Source organism: Trachurus japonicus, chromosome 21, assembly GCF_045865225.1.
Source record: "Trachurus japonicus isolate A0001 chromosome 21, Traja_1.0".
Taxonomy (NCBI): domain Eukaryota; kingdom Metazoa; phylum Chordata; class Actinopteri; order Carangiformes; family Carangidae; genus Trachurus; species Trachurus japonicus.
Window position 1 is genome coordinate 34,838,214 of NC_140927.1, and position 17,171 is coordinate 34,855,384.

General features: G+C 44.2%; 3 protein-coding genes across 3 annotated transcripts in view; all 3 read right to left on the minus strand.

The window, feature by feature from the left end:
* LOC146965684 (protein NLRC3-like) overlaps window positions 1-9,303 on the minus strand; it is a 45,319-nt gene extending 36,016 nt beyond the window's left edge. Inside the window, exons 1-2 of the mRNA XM_085765037.1 lie at window positions 7,500-9,303; window positions 7,236-7,409 (exon numbers count right to left, since the gene is read on the minus strand). Coding sequence (XP_085621163.1) covers window positions 7,236-7,409; window positions 7,500-9,022 — 1,697 coding nt within the window. The 5' untranslated portion in view covers window positions 9,023-9,303. The remainder of the gene's footprint in view (window positions 1-7,235; window positions 7,410-7,499) is intronic.
* LOC146965678 (protein NLRC3-like) overlaps window positions 1-9,721 on the minus strand; it is a 197,640-nt gene extending 187,919 nt beyond the window's left edge. The window contains exon 1 of the mRNA XM_085765090.1: window positions 9,463-9,721. Within this exon, the coding sequence (XP_085621216.1) occupies window positions 9,463-9,721 (259 nt within the window). The remainder of the gene's footprint in view (window positions 1-9,462) is intronic.
* On the minus strand, window positions 465-6,938 carry LOC146965685 (neoverrucotoxin subunit alpha-like). Its single transcript, XM_085766395.1, has 3 exons — window positions 6,919-6,938; window positions 2,265-2,341; window positions 465-1,074 (listed from the first exon to the last, which is right to left on the minus strand). Exons 1-3 carry the CDS (start codon window positions 6,936-6,938, stop codon window positions 527-529), a joined length of 645 nt encoding a protein of 214 aa, XP_085622521.1. The 3' UTR covers window positions 465-526.
* Window positions 9,722-17,171: the final 7,450 nt, after the last annotated feature.

The window sequence follows — 17,171 nt, forward strand, 5'->3', positions numbered from 1 at the left end:
CCCAGCTGTGCTAACACATGCTAACACACAGTCAAAGTTTCAGCTCTGTTGATCTGAAGGTGATCGATTATCAGCAATAATCATAAACACACACATTAGATTCTCTGATAAAAACCTGTGTCAGCATAACACCCACAATGCTGATTAATTAAAATCTGCCAGGAAATGAATCTCAAAATAAATCCAGTAATAAATGTCGACATGTAAATGTTTGTTTATTAATTCATTTATTTACTGGTTCTTTATTAAATCACGTTGTTGTTTATTTCACATCAGATTATTTACATTCATGGATTAAATCAGTTGGTTTTTTAAACTCTTCTCAGTGATTCTCATAAACTTCTTCTTGTTTTTCAGGTCCCAGTGATTTTTCTGTTGCCATGACGCTGATGAGTTCATTATTAAACTGTGTTCATCTCTGTCCTGTGAAGACGACGTGAGTGAGAGACAGAGACAGACGTGTAGAGACTGAACTGTCTGTTCAACAGAGAGAAGGTTTCTGTGACAGGAGGAGACTCTGCTTCACTCAACACAGACTCACTGACGAACCAGGATAGAGGAAAAACCCAGGATAGAGAGGTTGAGTGAAGGTGGTGTTGAAGGTGTAGAGGTGGATCAGTGAGTCAGAGGAGACTCTGTAGAAGGACAGAGAGCCAGCAGGACAGTCCACATACACTGCTACTCTGTTAGAGACAGAGGAGGAGGAGGAGGAGGAGGAGGAGGAGGAGGAGGTGATAGGTGTCTCTCTGTCATTGTGCCAGACTCTGTAACCACCACCATAGCAGTTCAGACTCCAGGACTGATCGTTCCATCCAAACACACAGTCTCTACTGTCTCCTTTCCTGCTGATTCCTCTGTAACTCACTGATATATAAACGACTCCTCTCCTCTCGACCTCCCAGTAGCAGCGACCAGTCAGACCAGTTGAACACAGCAGCTGAGGCCAGAAGTCAAATCTGTCTGGATGATCAGGATATGACTGATGCTCCTCCACACTTGTCGCCTTCCTGTTGTCGTCAGACAGTTTGATCTTTGTGTGCACTGTGTTTGTGTCGATTGTGAGTGGACAGGAATCTGATGGAGAGAACAAGACACAGCTGCAGTTATTGATCATTGATCAGTTATTGACAGTTTGATGAAGACTCATGAGGTCAGTGATGTGACAGTGTGAAGATGGTTGAATGTGCTGCTTTGTTTCCAGTAGGGATGCACATTTTGAATTTCTTTTCTGACCGATAACCGACGCTCGTTAACCGATTATTAACCGTTAACCGATAAGATTACGACGATCCATTTTTTTTTTTTTTGCCGTTAAAGGGACAGTTCTACATTTTGACAAATTGGCCTATTGCCATAATCCCTATAGTCATAGCAGTAGGTTTGTTACCTTTAATTGTCGGTGCAAGCTATTTTTAGAACGGCGGAGCAGAGCCGTGAGCTGCTCAGTGTTCTAAAACAACACTGTGTGGTAACGTTGTGTTATTATCTCATAGCGTGGTGAATGTGCAGCTCACAACTTGTCCACCAGAGCGTTGTGGAGTTGTTGGATTGTGTATTTGATGAGTTTGATGAGGGAAACCAAGAAATCCCATAATGAGCCTCCGTAGCGTAGCTCTGAGCAGCTCACGGCTCTGCTCCGCCGTTCTACAAACAGCTTGCACCGACAATTAAAGGTAACGAACCTACTGCTATGACTATAGGGAATATGGCAATGGGCCAATTTGACTAAATGTTGAACTATCCCTTTAAATACACACGTGCGCTGTGACAGCTGATCAGTGCCACATCCACTCTGCTCTGTCTCAGCTGATCTCTCATATGGAGGTTAGATCGTCCAGTGTAGAACTGTTTTAGTTACAAAGTGCAGCCAAACACCAGACTGAAGGAGCAGCAGAGCTCCTCTGTGGAGCTGCAGGAGAGCTGCATCAGCCTCCTCTTTTATTTAGTTTTTTCATTGTTTTCAGCGCCGTTGTTACAGGTGATTCACATCTATGTCTGTGTAGCTACATTTATAGTCTGACCTTCCTTCATGGGGGCTGCTGCACATACTGTCAGTCCTCCTGTGGAACTTTTTACCGCGAAATATGACTGAAAGCACGTGGAAATCTGCACGTGTTGACACGCCCCCATGAGTTGACGACAAGGAGCTAATAAATAAATAACTGATAGTATTAATCGGTCAAAGTTCTTGTTATCGGTTAACGGTTAAACGGTTCAACATGTGCATCCCTCGTTTCCATGAATCAAAGTAAAAACAGACTTACACTTCCTCAGACCTGGTGTCAACCATGGGACTCCAGCAGGCTCCACCCTGAAAGGAGGAGGGGGGTCAGAGCAGCACCTTCTCTGTCAGCATGCACACATGGACATTACATGGCTCTCACACACACACTGTTTTATCACTGTGTTCACATGGAGGCTGGTATGTCTGGATGAACACTGAGCACAGAGAAGAAGGAGCTGGAGTCTTTATCTAGTGATGATACAGAGCAGGAGGAGACCAGGAGGAAACACTTCATCATGTCTTTTCTCCATCTGATGTCACTGCAGTGTGAGACACACACTTTCACTCTCTGACTCTCAAGCTGCACAAACACACGTCACAGCAAAGAAGATGAAGACACAACAGGTGGAGCTGACCAGCCCAGATATCCCACAATGCACCAGGAAAGAAGAAGAGTGCAGCTGTGAAGAGTGGATGCACTGCAAAAACTCAAAATCTTTCCAAGAATATTTGTCTTATTTCTTGTCAAAATGTCTCATTTCTAGTCAAAACTAAACTCTTTTCACTTAAAATAAGACTCATCACCTAAAAATTTACTTGTTTTTAGATCATTTTCACTTGTTTCAAACAAATTTTCACTTGAAATAAGTAGAAAAATCTGCCAGTGAAAGCAAGTTTTTTGTGCTTGTAATAAGAAAGAAAAACTTGCTCCACTGTCAGATTTTTCTACTTATTTAAAGTGGAAAATTTGCTTGAAAAAATTAAAAAGTGTCTAAAAACAAGCTACTTTTTAAATGTGATGAGTCCTAACCCTAACCCTAACCCTAACCCTTATTTTAAGTATAATTAGATTTATTTTGACTAGAAATGACATTTTGACTAGAAATAAGACAAATATTCTTGGTAAGATTTTGAATTTTTGCAGTGTGGTTTCAGTGTTTGATGAGGAAGGAAACACACTCAACACGTTTGTTAGAGCTCAGTGAAACACACAGTGAGTTTAGTGAGAAACACTGAGTGTGAACACAACTTGTGTTTGTGTGAAGAAAACTCCCCAGGAAGCTGAAGAATGAGGCTGTGAGCAGGTTTCCACAGGAGCCACAGCAGCAGTGAGTGGATGAAGGAACTCTAATAGAAACCATCTGATCACAGTGACAGGACGGATCAGGATCTCATGATCAATGACTCTGTTCTTCTCTGCTCTTCACACAGATCAGCTGCAACACACTGACTCACTGAGATCAGTCACATCATGTGGAATAAAGCAGCCGTCCTCAGGACCAGTCCTGAGCTCCATCAAACCTGTCCACACATTTTGACTGGACTTGAAGTCAGAGTCCAGAGGAAGCAGAGAAACTGTAGAGCAGAGAGAAGCAGGCTCAGCTCAGAGCACATGGACTCAGACAGGAAGTGAAGCTCCAGCTGCTGGAGACTTTCATTAAGGAGTAGGCCTGGGACGATAATACATTTTGCTGGACGATATATTGTCTCACAAATTATTGACGATAAACGATATTATTGACACATTTTTTTTAGAACAAATTAACCACTAATATAATAATAACAGCCTATTTCATAATAATGCAAGTAGACCCTTTTAAATGCGATAAACTTTTATTTCTCATGAGTATTTTTTAACCATTGTAATTGGAATGACAAGAACTTATATAGCTACTATCCTAAAAAAAATAAAATAAACAAAAAATAATAAACAGTGCAGTGCAGCTCTTCTGTCCAATAACGTTACACACCTGAAGCTCCACTTTTCATTCAAACAAACTAATGTGACTTCCACAGATGTAAGATTTCATCTATGAGACCAGCATTTATCTCCTATAAAGTATTAAATCAGCCGGAGGTAAACCTCTAAAAACCTGCTGATAAGTTTTCTTAGTCGTTTTCTCCCCCAATGACGGAGGTTGACCGGCCCGTGAGCTGCTGCAGACGGCTGCAGACTGTAGGAAGTCCCGCTCCTCCTGCTCGCTGCTACCACATCAGCTCCAAAAACGTCGGAGGAAATCTCCCAAGAGGCGATATGTGGATAAACTGACCACAGACTGGGATCTAAACTGTGACTTTCTCGCGTGAAAAAATATTAAAACTTTAAAAAGTGATGTGTTAACAGCGCTGCAGCGAGAATTACAGTAAAATAGCTTTTAGCTGCTTAGCTTTACAGCTAGCGCTGCCGGTTGCTGCCAAATGCATTCTGGGAAACAATGATCCTGGATGACTGAGAAGAGGGTTCACTCCTTTCATTCTGCTATGAAACAAACGGCCCAGGTGCTGAGACCGATGCACAGAGTGAAGCCTCTTGTCATCCAGCCTGGTTGGAGGCCAGAGACCAGGAAAACTAATATGTGCGCATGCACATGGCGATTTATCGAGGTCGGAAAAATGATCGAGTTCATTTTCATTTATCGTGCGATTAATTGATTTATTGATTATCGTCCCAGGCCTATTAAGGAGCCACTTTGTGGCTTCATCTGATCTGGAGTCAGCACACACACAGTCTGAAAACAGCTGTTTGATCACACACACATTCAGCCACAAACACTGATTATTACACTGTTCACTACACTCACTGTCTTCTGATTGACAGCTCCAGGCCTCTGGACAGTGAGGACATCTGGATGTCACACTGTGATTGACTGTCTCCTCAACACAACAACACATCTCATCAGGACAAGACCAGGATCTCAGAGAGACTGAGCTGATTATTGATCATCAATATCTGACCAGACAGAGACCTGGTGGTGCCGCCTGGTTTCTGTCTCTTATTTCCTCCTTGGTTGGAGACGATGGGAGACGAATGTCTCTGAGCAGTGGACATGCTTTGATTCTTGTTGCTGTGTTGTTGTTAGTGTGTCCGCACTCAACAGGTGTCTACAGTCTCTGGGACTGTTCAGGTCAAACACTCTATTGGTTCAGGAGCAGTTCAACCAGCTGCAGCTGAAATGTTTCCTGATACACTCTGAAATAAAGTCTGATCCAAACATCTGGAGAGTCTCAGAGCACAGCTGCCAACAGCTGCTTTCACCACTGACATCTCTTCTCCTGAATATGACACAGTGAGTCATGATGAGACACTGAAGTCATCATGAGGAGAAACTCCTGATCCCAGTAGTTCATCACTGTCACTGATGAAAGCTGCACAGCTCATGTTTGAAACACTCTGAGACTTTGGCTTCAGTATAAACTGTGTTGGGACGAGTCAGACTGAGACAGAGGACGTCAGTGGAGTGGGCGGTGCTTCACTGTGGCCTACACCACCTCTGGATATGGTCTGAGTGATGGGATCTGATGTCATCAATGCCTGGATCACCTGAGACAGATGTTCATACCAGGTGTGACCAGGTGTGAACGGGGCCATAGAAAATGTTCCAGCTCCTCCTCCTCTATCAGACAGTGTGTGTGGCTGCACCAGCCTCTCCATACCTGAGAGAGTTCAGTCTCCAGTCTGGATCCTCCAGTCCAGCAGACAGCAGCTTCACTCCTGAGGCTCCTGGATGGTTGTAGCTCAGGTCCAGCTCTCTCAGATGGGAGGGGTTGGAGCTCAGAGCCGAGGCCAGAGAAGCACAGCCTTCCTCTGTGACCAGACATCCTGACAGACTGAACACACACAACAACACACAGGAACCCTCTGTCAACACCTGCTGCTGTGTTCAAGTGGCATCAGATAAGCAGCTGGATGGATCCTCACCTGAGAGTCTCCAATCTACTGTGTGGACTCTCCAGTCCACCAGACAGCAGCTTCACTCCTGAGTCCTGCAGGTTGTTGTTACTCAGGTCCAGAGTCTCCAGTCTACAGTGTGGACTCTCCAGTCCACCAGTAAGCAGCTTCACTCCTGAGTCCTGCAGGTCGTTGTTACTCAGGTCCAGGTGTCTCAGACTAGAGGACTGGGAGCTGAGGACTGAGGACAGAGCTTCACAGCTTCTCTCTGAGAGGTTACAGCCACTCAGTCTGAAGAGATGATCATGAGGAATTAAAGAAGAAAGGAATGTATTATCTGTTCTGTTGAAAGACAGAATCTCTGTATGTATCTCATACTAGAGACCTGAGTTTGAGCTTAAAGTGAATCACCAAAACTATAGATGTGTTAATAAAGTTGAAGAAAAATAACTTCATTTATCTTTATTATTTGTTTGATGTCATAATGTGTAATGCTCCTTTATTATTTCATTGTACAGAACAAACCATCCACTACCTACACCAACCATCATCTATACTGTTTTCTCCAAACAATAAAATGTTGGGACAGATTCCTGGAATCAGTGTTTTAATGTTCACACCACTTCAGATGTTCAATGAGCCACCACCACCACATGCAGTTTAGTTTCTTCAGTCAGTGTTTGTGTCAGTTCACACTTAAAAACAACTCCTTGTAAGTTCAGTTCATTCAGATGAATATGAACTAATTCATGTTCATTTAAATAAATAATCAGCTGTTGTTTTTCAGTAGAACCTCCTTCTCCCGCCATCACCAGCCTCTAATCACTGCCACTAACAAACTCTATAATATTTTACCACATAAACAATGAGTCATGTTCTGCTGAAAGTGAAAGACCAGGTGTAGTGAAGGTAAACTGTATGTGGAAATATCCGGGGGCTTTTTTTCTTTTTTCACTTCTTTGTTCATCAAACTGCTTCAAACACTCAAACAAACTGTCTTCAGCAGTGGTAGATGTGTCTGTACCTTCTGTACCACAACGACATACTATTTATGCTGAGCCGTCTCCATGGAGACGTCATGAGACGTGATGTAAAACTGTCATAAAACCTGAGCAGTGTTCACTCTGGTGACAGTGAACGCTGCTCAGGTTAATCATTTATAAACTGATTCGTTCAGTTCAACGTTCACTAAAAATATGAACATGTCCAATAAAGCACAGCCTTCCTCTGTGACCAGACATCCTGACAGACTGAACACACACAACAACACACAGGAACCCTCTGTCAACACCTGCTGCTGTGTTCAAGTGGCATCAGATAAACAGCTGGATGGATCCTCACCTGAGAGTCTCCGGTCTACAGTGTGGACTCTCCAGTCCAGCAGACAGCAGCTTCACTCCTGAGTCCTGCAGGTTGTTGTTACTCAGGTCCAGATGTCTCAGACTAGAGGACTGGGAGCTGAGGACTGAGGACAGAGCTTCACAGCTTCTCTCTGAGAGGTTACAGCTGCTCAGTCTGAAGAAGAAAGGAAATTATTATCTGTTCTGTTGAAAGACAGATGGGTTTTATCTAATGATGAATAAATCCAACTATCTCTACACTTACAGAGCTTTGTTGGAGGCTTTGACCACTGGCAGCAGCCTCAGAAGAGCCTCCTCTGAAGCAGAGTATTTCTTCAGGTCAAACTCGTCCAGATCTTCTTCTGATGACAGTAAGATGAAGACCAGAGCCGACCACTGACCAGGAGACAGTTGATCTGTGGAGAGACGTCCTGATCTTAGGGACTGTTGGATCTCCTCCACTAGAGAACCATCATTCAGTTCATTCAGACAGTGGAACAGGTTGATGCTTTTCTCTGCAGAGGGAGTCTCTTCAATCTTCTTCTTGATGTACTGGACTGTTTCCTGATTGGACCGTGAGTCACTTCCTGTCTGTGTCACCAGACCTTGTAGGAGATTCTGATTGGTCTCCAGTGAAAGACCCAGGAGGAAGCGGAGGAACAAGTCCAGGTGTCCATTTGGACTCTGTAAGGCCTCGTCCACAGCACTCTGGTAGAAGTTTGTCTCTGCAGATTTGACTCCTGTTGTTTCAGTCTTCTTGGAGGTTGTTTGTTGTTGTGACATCTGGTTGAGTCCAGAGTTGATGAAGGTCAGATGGACATGAAGAGCAGCCAGAAACTCCTGAACACTCAGATGGACGAAGCAGAACACCTTGTCCTGGTACAGGCCTCTCTCCTCTTTAAAGATCTGTGTGAACACTCCTGAGTACACTGAGGCTGCTCTGATATCGATGCCACACTCTGTCAGGTCTGATTCATAGAAGATCAAGTTTCCTTTCTGCAGCTGCTCAAAAGCCAGTTTTCCCAGAGACTCAATCATCTTCCTGCTCTCTGGACTCCAGTGTGGATCTGTCTCAGCTCCTCCATCATACTTGACCTTCTTCAGTTTCAGATGAACCACCAGGAAGTGGATGTACATCTCAGTCAGGGTCTTGGGCAGCTCTCCTCCCTCTCTGGTCTTCAACAGCTCCTCCAGAACTGTAGCAGTGATCCAGCAGAAGACTGGGATGTGGCACATGATGTGGAGGCTTCGTGATGTCTTGATGTGGGAGATGATCTTTCTGGCCTGCTCCTCATCTCTGAACCTCTTCCTGAAGTACTCCTCCTTCATTGGGTCAGTGAACCCTCTGACCTCTGTCACCATGTCAACACAGTAAGGAGGAATGTGATTGGCTGCTGCAGGTCGTGTGGTTATCCAGAGGCGAGCAGAGGGAAGCAGGTTCCCCCTGATGAGGTTGGTCAGCAGCACGTTGACTGAGGTGGACTCTGTCACATCAGTCAGGATCTCAGTGTTGTGGAAGTCCAGAGGAAGTCGACACTCGTCCAAACCGTCAAAGATGAAGACCACCTGGAACAGATCAAAGCTGCAGATTCCTGCTTCTTTGGTTTCAGAGAAGAAGTGATGAACAAGTTCCACCAAGCTGAACTTTCTCTCTTTCAGCACATTCAGCTCTCTGAAGGTGAAGGGAAATGTGAAGTGTATGTCCTGGTTGGTTTTGTCTTCAGCCCAGTCCAGAGTGAACTTCTGTGTTAAGACTGTTTTCCCAATGCCAGCCACTCCCTTTGTCATCACTCTTCTGATTGGTCGGTCTCTTCCAGGTGGGGCTTTAAAGATGTCTTCTTGTCTGATGGTTGTTTCTGGTCTGTCTGGTTTCCTGGACGCTGTTTCAATCTGTCTGACCTCATGTTCATCATTGACCCCTCCAGCCCCTCCCTCTGTGATGTAGAGCTCTGTGTAGATCTGGTTCAGAAGGGTTGGGTGTCCTGCTTTAGAGATCCCCTCAAACACACACTGGAACTTCTCCTTCAGGGCAGATTTGAGTTTACGTCCACAAACTGGACCAGGAGCAAAGTATTCTGAATGAAAACACAAGAAATTAGATCAATAAGAAAATATAACATTTAAATTCCTCTAAACAACGACTATATGAACATGTTTCCCTCCGTGTGATGATGTCAGTGAACGTCTCCATTGTCCATCATGTTGAATCTTTAGAGAAATCCTCTTACCGCTCTGCAGACGCTCAGCCAGCTCCTCCTGCTTCATCCTCCTCAGGATGTTCACTGTGATCTTCACTAATGCCTCTCTGCTGCTCCTCCTCTGCTCTTCATCCTCACCATCCAACACCTCCTCATCCTCCCTCTGACTCCCTGAGCATTCTGGGTAATCTGGACTCAGAGCCTTGTGGATCTTCTTCAGCTCGTTCTTGACAAAAGTGACCATGTTCTCCTCCAGCAGCTGGAACAGAAACTCTATGAGTGACAGCATCAAACTAAAACCATGGAGCCAAACATCAGATCCATGTTGGACAGACTGACAATCCACTGGTGTCAAAGTGCAGCATGGAGATGATGGTGAACACAACAGATGTGACAGCAGCTGTTGGACATGTCCTCACCATAAATATGGAGTCCAGGTGTGTTTGATGCTGCTGGGCAGACTGACCACTGGGAACCTCTGAGCTCTCCTGGTCCACTCTGTGGAGGAATCAGTGTCAAGTCAACATCAGGACAGAGAGATAATACAAGATGGACTTTATATGTCCCCTGAGGACGTTCACAACAGACAGAGACACTTTGGTTTCAGACCTGGTCCAACAACACGTCGTACAAACTGGTTCTTTTCTACAATAACCTGAGTCTGACTGTCAGTTACAGCTTACATCTGATCAGCTGATCCACGTCCTCCTTTAAAGTCAATGACAATGCCCTTTGACCAGTCGCTCTTTAAAGACAGACAGCTGGGTTCAGGAGAGTCTGGTCTCTGCTGCTGGATCCTGAAACAACAACACAACTCATGTTGAACAGTTTTAGGTTTTCAAAACAATTCTCTGCAAAGTTATTTTAAGGGTTACAAATGTGAATGACTTCCTTTTCCTACATTTTGTAACAATGGGCCTCATTCACCAATATCTCTTTAAGTTCATTCATCTTCTATCCAGCTCATCCTCACTAGGGTGGAGGGTGAGCTGGAGCCTTTCTCAGCTGACTTTGGGCAGGAGGCGGGGTTCACCCTGGACAGGTCACCAGTCTATCACAGGGCCAACACATACACACACACATTCACACCTATGGGTGATTTAGAGTCACCAGTTCACCTGCATGTCTTTGGTCTGTGGGAGGAAGCTGGAGAGAACCCACACATGCACGGGGAGAACATGCAAACTCTACGTCAGATTCATGAACGTGTTCTTAAATCCAGAATGCCAGAGACGGTGAGTTGAGAAGAAAATGTAAAATGTCCAAACAAAAATCTACAGGGAGCGTCGGACTCCAAACATAGAAAGAACTTTAGTGCTGAAGTGGAGCGACTGCTGCAGGAAGTGAACAAAAAGCAGCTGTTATATTTAGCAGCGTCAGCAGTGGATGCAATAACAGAAAAAAGATGCATGGGATGCTGTCAGTCATTCACTGAACGTGTGTCTGAGTTATAACTCAGTTTGTAATGAGAATCATTAGCTGTTTTCCCACTAATATTAGCGGGTCGACGCAGGTTTTTTCTTTTTGCCCCCCCCGCTGGGGGATCAGACAGAGCATAAACCGGTCGCCCCGCTCTCATCCACGGTGCAAGAAACACAGTGTCATGCCACAGCCGCCCGCTGCGAAGTGTGAGGTCCGTCCGCCGAGGCAGACGAGGCGTCTGGCTGACCTGGAGCACCAGGACCGCGGCAGACCCGTATGACGGACGTCCGTGACTGTTGCTTCTTTTCTTTTCAATAGTTTTTGGTCAGTGTTCTTTGATCTTTTGATCCCAGTCTGGAATGAGAGCAGAGCTTTGTTTTGGTACGTGATATGAGACGTGACTGGCGCGATGACGTGGCGGCACGTAACGCTCAACGTCATCACGTAAATTAGCGAGTTGACCTGGGTCTGGCGTTCCCACTGCAAACCGATCAGAGCCGAGCTGATTGAAGCCGATTTTAACCCGCGTCCCTTGCCGAGTCACTGCCACCAAAAGCCGACTGTTAGCGGGTTGAAACGGGTTTTTTGGCCAGTGGGAAAGGGGTAATTGAAATGTGACTCCACAGGAAGAACGTTCAACAGAAACTCAAAACCTTTGAAATGTAGTTTTGTCTCTTACATCTGATCAGCTGATCCACGTCTTCCTTTAAATTTAATGTCCCAGTCCTTTGATTCGTTGCTCTTTAAAGACAGACAGCTGGGTTCAGGAGAGTCTGGTCTCTGCTGCTGGATCCTGAAACAACAACACAACTGATAAATGTGCATGTTGGAGAAAAACTGATGAGAAATATCTTCAATCTTTTAATAAACACAACAACTGACTTTTAGAGAGAAAAGTCTTTCTGACTGTTTTAATTTCTGACCCTTCAAATAAAGATCGTCTCTTGTTAAACTGATGACGACCAATGGACTCATCGCTGGATCCAGGTCCAGGTCCAGGTCCAGGTCCAGGTCCAGGTCCAGGTCCAGGTCCAGGTCCAGGTCCAGGTCCAGGTCCAGGTCCAGACTGTGGCTTGTGCTGCTGCTTTGGCCTTGAACACAACACACACAGAGCTTTGAGTGTGAATAATGATGGAGCAGTGATCTGAGTCATGGACAGTTAGAGATGCTCATCTGACCTTTGACCTGTGGTCTGGCTCTTGGTTTTAGAGGGAGGGGCTCCCTCCTCTCTGTCCTCACACTGATCCATGCTGCTGAGCTCACATCCACATCAGCTCACACACACTTTGTAGCTTCACCTGCAGAGGAAACACACATCATTCATCTGCACAGCAGCTCACATGTCCATCATGTCTCCAGCTGCTCCTCCACTGATTGGCTCTTCTCCTCTGCTTCATATCAGTGTCAGCTGAATGCAGTCACACAGCAGTGAGGAAGAGGAAGCTGCCATCAGCTGCTCTACTTCTACTATCAGTCCACTAGATGGCGTCATGAAGCTGCAGCCCAGCAACATGATCCATGGACCACTGTTTCCATCCACTGACACACACAAGGACTGAGATCCACTGAGTTGATGTGACACAGTCTCTGTGTGGACAGCGTCCCTGTAGAAAACCACTGGATCAAACAAGCTACACACACAACAACTGGGCCTCCACTTATTTCACCTCACAGCTCCACTATCACAACATTCACTCATTTCACTCTCCAGCTGCCACTGACACTTATTGTCTCTCAAATGTCACAAAATACAGACAAATGATGCGTTCAAGTTCCTCTCAGTCTGAGGCCACGTCTTCAAATGTCTCGTTTTGTCGCAGCAATAATCAAAGAGACAAAAATATTCAGTTTACAGTCAAATCAAACAGAGAAAACAAGGAAATCTAAAGTTTTTGAGGCTGAAAATTGAAAATTTCTGCTTGTAAAATGTTGATTGAACAACTGTTGCAGCTCTAAAACATTCTCCACAACAATATTAATGATTTGTGTCCAATAATCAATAACCCAGAGTGTTAGCTGTGTGTAACCACAGACATGAATGGTGAGGACACAGAGACAGTGTCCAGCTGCTCCTCTTCTAATAGATTTAAATGAGTCAGTGAGCTGATGTAACCTACAGAGTCACAGGACAAACATGCTGTGGTTTCATCTTTAATCCTGTGTTTCTGAGCTCATCAGGTGTTTTTAATCTACAACCTGCAGCTGCAAAGTGACCAGTAGCTTCACCTGTCAGGTACACGAGCTGCAGTACAAGCAGGAAGTAGCACAACAAGGAAATACTCAAGGAGAGTACAAGTACCTCACAACTGTACTGCACTAAATGTACTCAGTTACTGTGAAGAACCTGAAGGTGAACATTGATCAACACTGGAAAATCAATCATCAATAAAGAAACTGTCAGTATTGATCAGTGATAGGCAGTAACAGCTTCTGCTCTTACGACAAGTTGAAGGGCAGAGAACTCAGGTAACGACAGGTGTTAACGAGGAAAACATTCAGACTGTTCACCTTACCTTCACACGGGGAAATAAACTGCGACACAACCGCTGGGTCAAAGGTCAACTTCAACACTTTGAACTGTGACTGTTCATCATGATGTTATCTTATCTGGATTAATTACCTTCTGCTTCTTTGCACTTTGCTCCAGGAAATAAACTCCAAAGTGAACAAAGAAGATTTATCACACACACAACATTAACATGAAGGTGAACTGAACCAGACACTATGACAATTATCTGTCACTGACATGAAACACTCAGTGGAGAACTTTGAATGAATCAGGTGATAATTATTATTATAAACAGTTGTTGGTAGTCTAACAGCTAGAATAGTGCTGTGATGTCACTTATGGTCCAGCAGGGGGTTTAATACAAGTAGATCCATCAGGAGGAAACCACTGGAGTGAAATAGAGAGCCTCAGCGGAAGCAGAAAGTGACGTTGCCATGGGAACTCAATTCGTAAAAAACCTCCATGTAAGTGAACGGGAGTCAAAATTTTATTTCGTGATCCGATTGAATTGTGTCATGAGGAAAAAATGTGACCTCTACCTGTTTAAAACATCACGTTTCTCAGCAGTTTGTTGTAAAACTATTGTAAAATAAAACTCAGAAGAATCCGTAACCAGAAAGACTCCAGGTGGCGTAGTGACGTCACCATGGCGACCACATGGCGTCCTTCCTTTCCCGTGTCAGTTGGTGACGTATTTTTAGTGGGACACCAGACCTGTAGTCCGTAGAGCGTCTTCACACTAAATACATTCTTCTGTTGCCGTTTTACGACAAACTGCTGATTTTTTGGCATGAAACGTGATGACCAGTCAACGAGGAGTTTCTATTTGGTTATAAAAAAGTCTCACGTTAATGTGGATGAATCTACGCTACCCACACTTGTTAATGGTCCATTTTAGATAAATCTATGGTTTTGTCTCTATGGTTATTTTGTTATTATTAGTGGTGGTGGAAACGCTGGGCGAGCCGACCAGCGTTTCCTTACTTTAGGTTTTGCGGACGCTCATGAGAATAACGCCGCTGTATTGCCGTTTATGGTCGAAACTACGACGGTATGTGATCGTCTTCCAACCTCTGACTTTAATTCTTGATGAATGAAAACATGAGTCTGTCTTGCGCCGGTTGAAGAATTCTACGGTGCGCGCGGAGGCTCATAAATGTAGTGTGGAAACACTTTGCTTTTCCAAAACTCCTCGTTGTCCCTTTAAGTAGGTTAAGGTCATATATTTTTCTCATGATAAAACTTTGACTCCTGTTCACCTACATGGAGATTTTTTCCGAATTGAGGTCCCACAGCGAGCTTCACTTCACTTCACTTCACTTCCGCTGAGGCTCTCTATCACCAAGTCTGACTGATCTCCAAGGTTTCAGAGAGATGGAGAGTGTGTGAGCGATGGAAACTCCACATACACACAGCAAGAGATGAAGTGAAGACATAAACCACAGAAGCTGGGTTTCCATCCAAGTCGTATCGAATTTAAAAGCGGATTTTGTGAAAATGCGCAAAAAGCAAATGCGAATTTAAGACCGTTTCCATCCGTTATTGTTTTGCGATTATTGGGAGAGGAGGAGTGCACCGTGAGATTACGCCATAAGAGAGCGTGAATGTATCCAACAGTTGACACTCAGCTGACACTCAACATCGTGGACAATTTACGTACTTTCCGGACTATAGACGCACCTGTATAAGCCGCACCAGCTACATTTTAAAAGAAAGTACATATCTAGGCCGCACTTGAATATAAGCTGCAGGTTTTCATGTTGTAACATGAGATATTTACACAGAAAGACAGTAGGAACTGTGACAGTCTGTTCTGGTTATGCTCCTCTCCTCCATGTGCATCTGTTTACATACGAAGCCGGTGAAAAATCAATAAGTTACATAACGATGTTACGGCGTCTGTTTGTGTAGTCTTAACCGTCATGAATAAAAGATTACGGGTTACAGAGCGTTTGTGTCGCGGGGTGCAGAGAGGAGAGCTGGGAGACCGGGGCGTCGCTGGGTGAAGTCCAGCAGCTTCACCCACAAACTCTGCCTCAATTCACATAATCTGTTTCCATCACAAAAAGTGAGAAGGGCCTAGCTGCAGCCGCAGCCAAGCAACAGGCACTCCAAACCACGCCCCCTTCAAAACACGCCCCCTCCAAAACACGCCCACATAACTCTACGGTGGCCGGGGCATGTCAAAAGCAAACCAGTAAACGGGGACAGCTCTCCATTCCGACACCCCTCCATTTCGACACACCGCTGTTCCGACACAGTCTCCCCCCCCCGCAGCTGTCCAATGTCCAAGGTGCTGAACCGCGTGACGTTGTTTACACTCTGTGTTGCGGCTTGTCTGTGAAAAGTGCGCTGTGAGACTGGGCAGATCTGTCCCACTTGCTTTCTCCCCGACTCCGTTGTTGGAGATCTCCACACAGTAATAGAAATACACTTTTTTTCTCCCCCCCTGCTCCGCTCGAGCGCGGCTGAAGCCGGCTTGAGCTCACAGGGCGCGAGGCTGCTGCAGCCGCCGCTCGTGCTGACAGCTGACTGAGGGAGATGCTTTGGTTGGGTTTAGGCAATGAAGAAAGGAGTTGGTTAAGTTTAGTAAAAAGACCAGGTAGAGGCTAGACAGGCTGGAAGCATAATGAACATTATAAGTCATTAATATGAAGTATTTGCTTGTTTTGCAGTTAATTATGCACATGATCCGTTTGACCCCAAAAAGGAAAAAAGGATCAATGCGCACTGCGCACTGGGGGTTTCCCCCAATAGCCTTTTCAGAGTAGCGGGGTCTTTAGAAAAAATAGAAAACCCCGCTATAACGATGAATGGAAGTCTATTGTCGGAAAGGCGGGGTGTAACCCCAGTAAACAGAACAGAAGAAGAAAATGTAATAGCACAATTGCAGGAGCAATTTAAACAACTTTAACGGTTCGTTTACAACATTTAATGCCTTCCAATGCCAACAATGCGCTTGAAATAATAAACAAATTTAAAAAAAAAAAAAAAAAAAAAAGTAAGTAATGTAAGCAGGACTACAGATGAACATAAACTTTCTACCAAATCTGGTGGTCCCCTATCCTATCTGGTACATGCATCTTTTCACTTTTTTTTTTTTTTATTTTTTTTATTTTTATTGACAATTAAATTTACAGAAACACTTGGTACTTGGTACACACCACAGTACAGTGCAAAGCTAAACATAGGCTACAGACAAGCATTACATATAGCTTCATTGGTAGAAAAGATTTAAGTTTGCTTGTAAAAAAAAAAAAAAATAAATAAATAAATAAAAGAGAGAGAGAGAGAGAGAAAAGATAGGAGGAGATAAAAAAAAAGGAAAAAGGGGAGAGAGCTAGGGGAATGTAGTGAGGTCAAGCTCCTCAACTAATTCATGAAGTTTCACAGCATTATTTTTTTCCATACATTTTAAAGAAGAGAAAGGGTGACACAGCTCCTTATGAAAGACATAGATTCGGGGCTTTGTCTTCATAACTTTGTTTTTGTGTATAAAGAATTTGGCAAGGATAATTATTGTGTTGATTCCGAGGTCATAAAGGTTCATTTATATGTATACCATACAAAATATTCTCCTTCTTTACACCAGAGAAATTGGCAAATCTGGAAGACAACCAGTCATTCAGATCCTCCCAAAAAACATTAACATACCTGCAATCATAAAACAAGTGCTCTGTGTCTGTGGATTCAACTTCAAAATAGACAGTTGTTGCATTCAAAACCAAAACGACAATGTAAAGATTCAGCAGAGGGGTATATTCCATCTTTTCACTTTTATTTTTTACTAATGTAGCCTATGTGCACA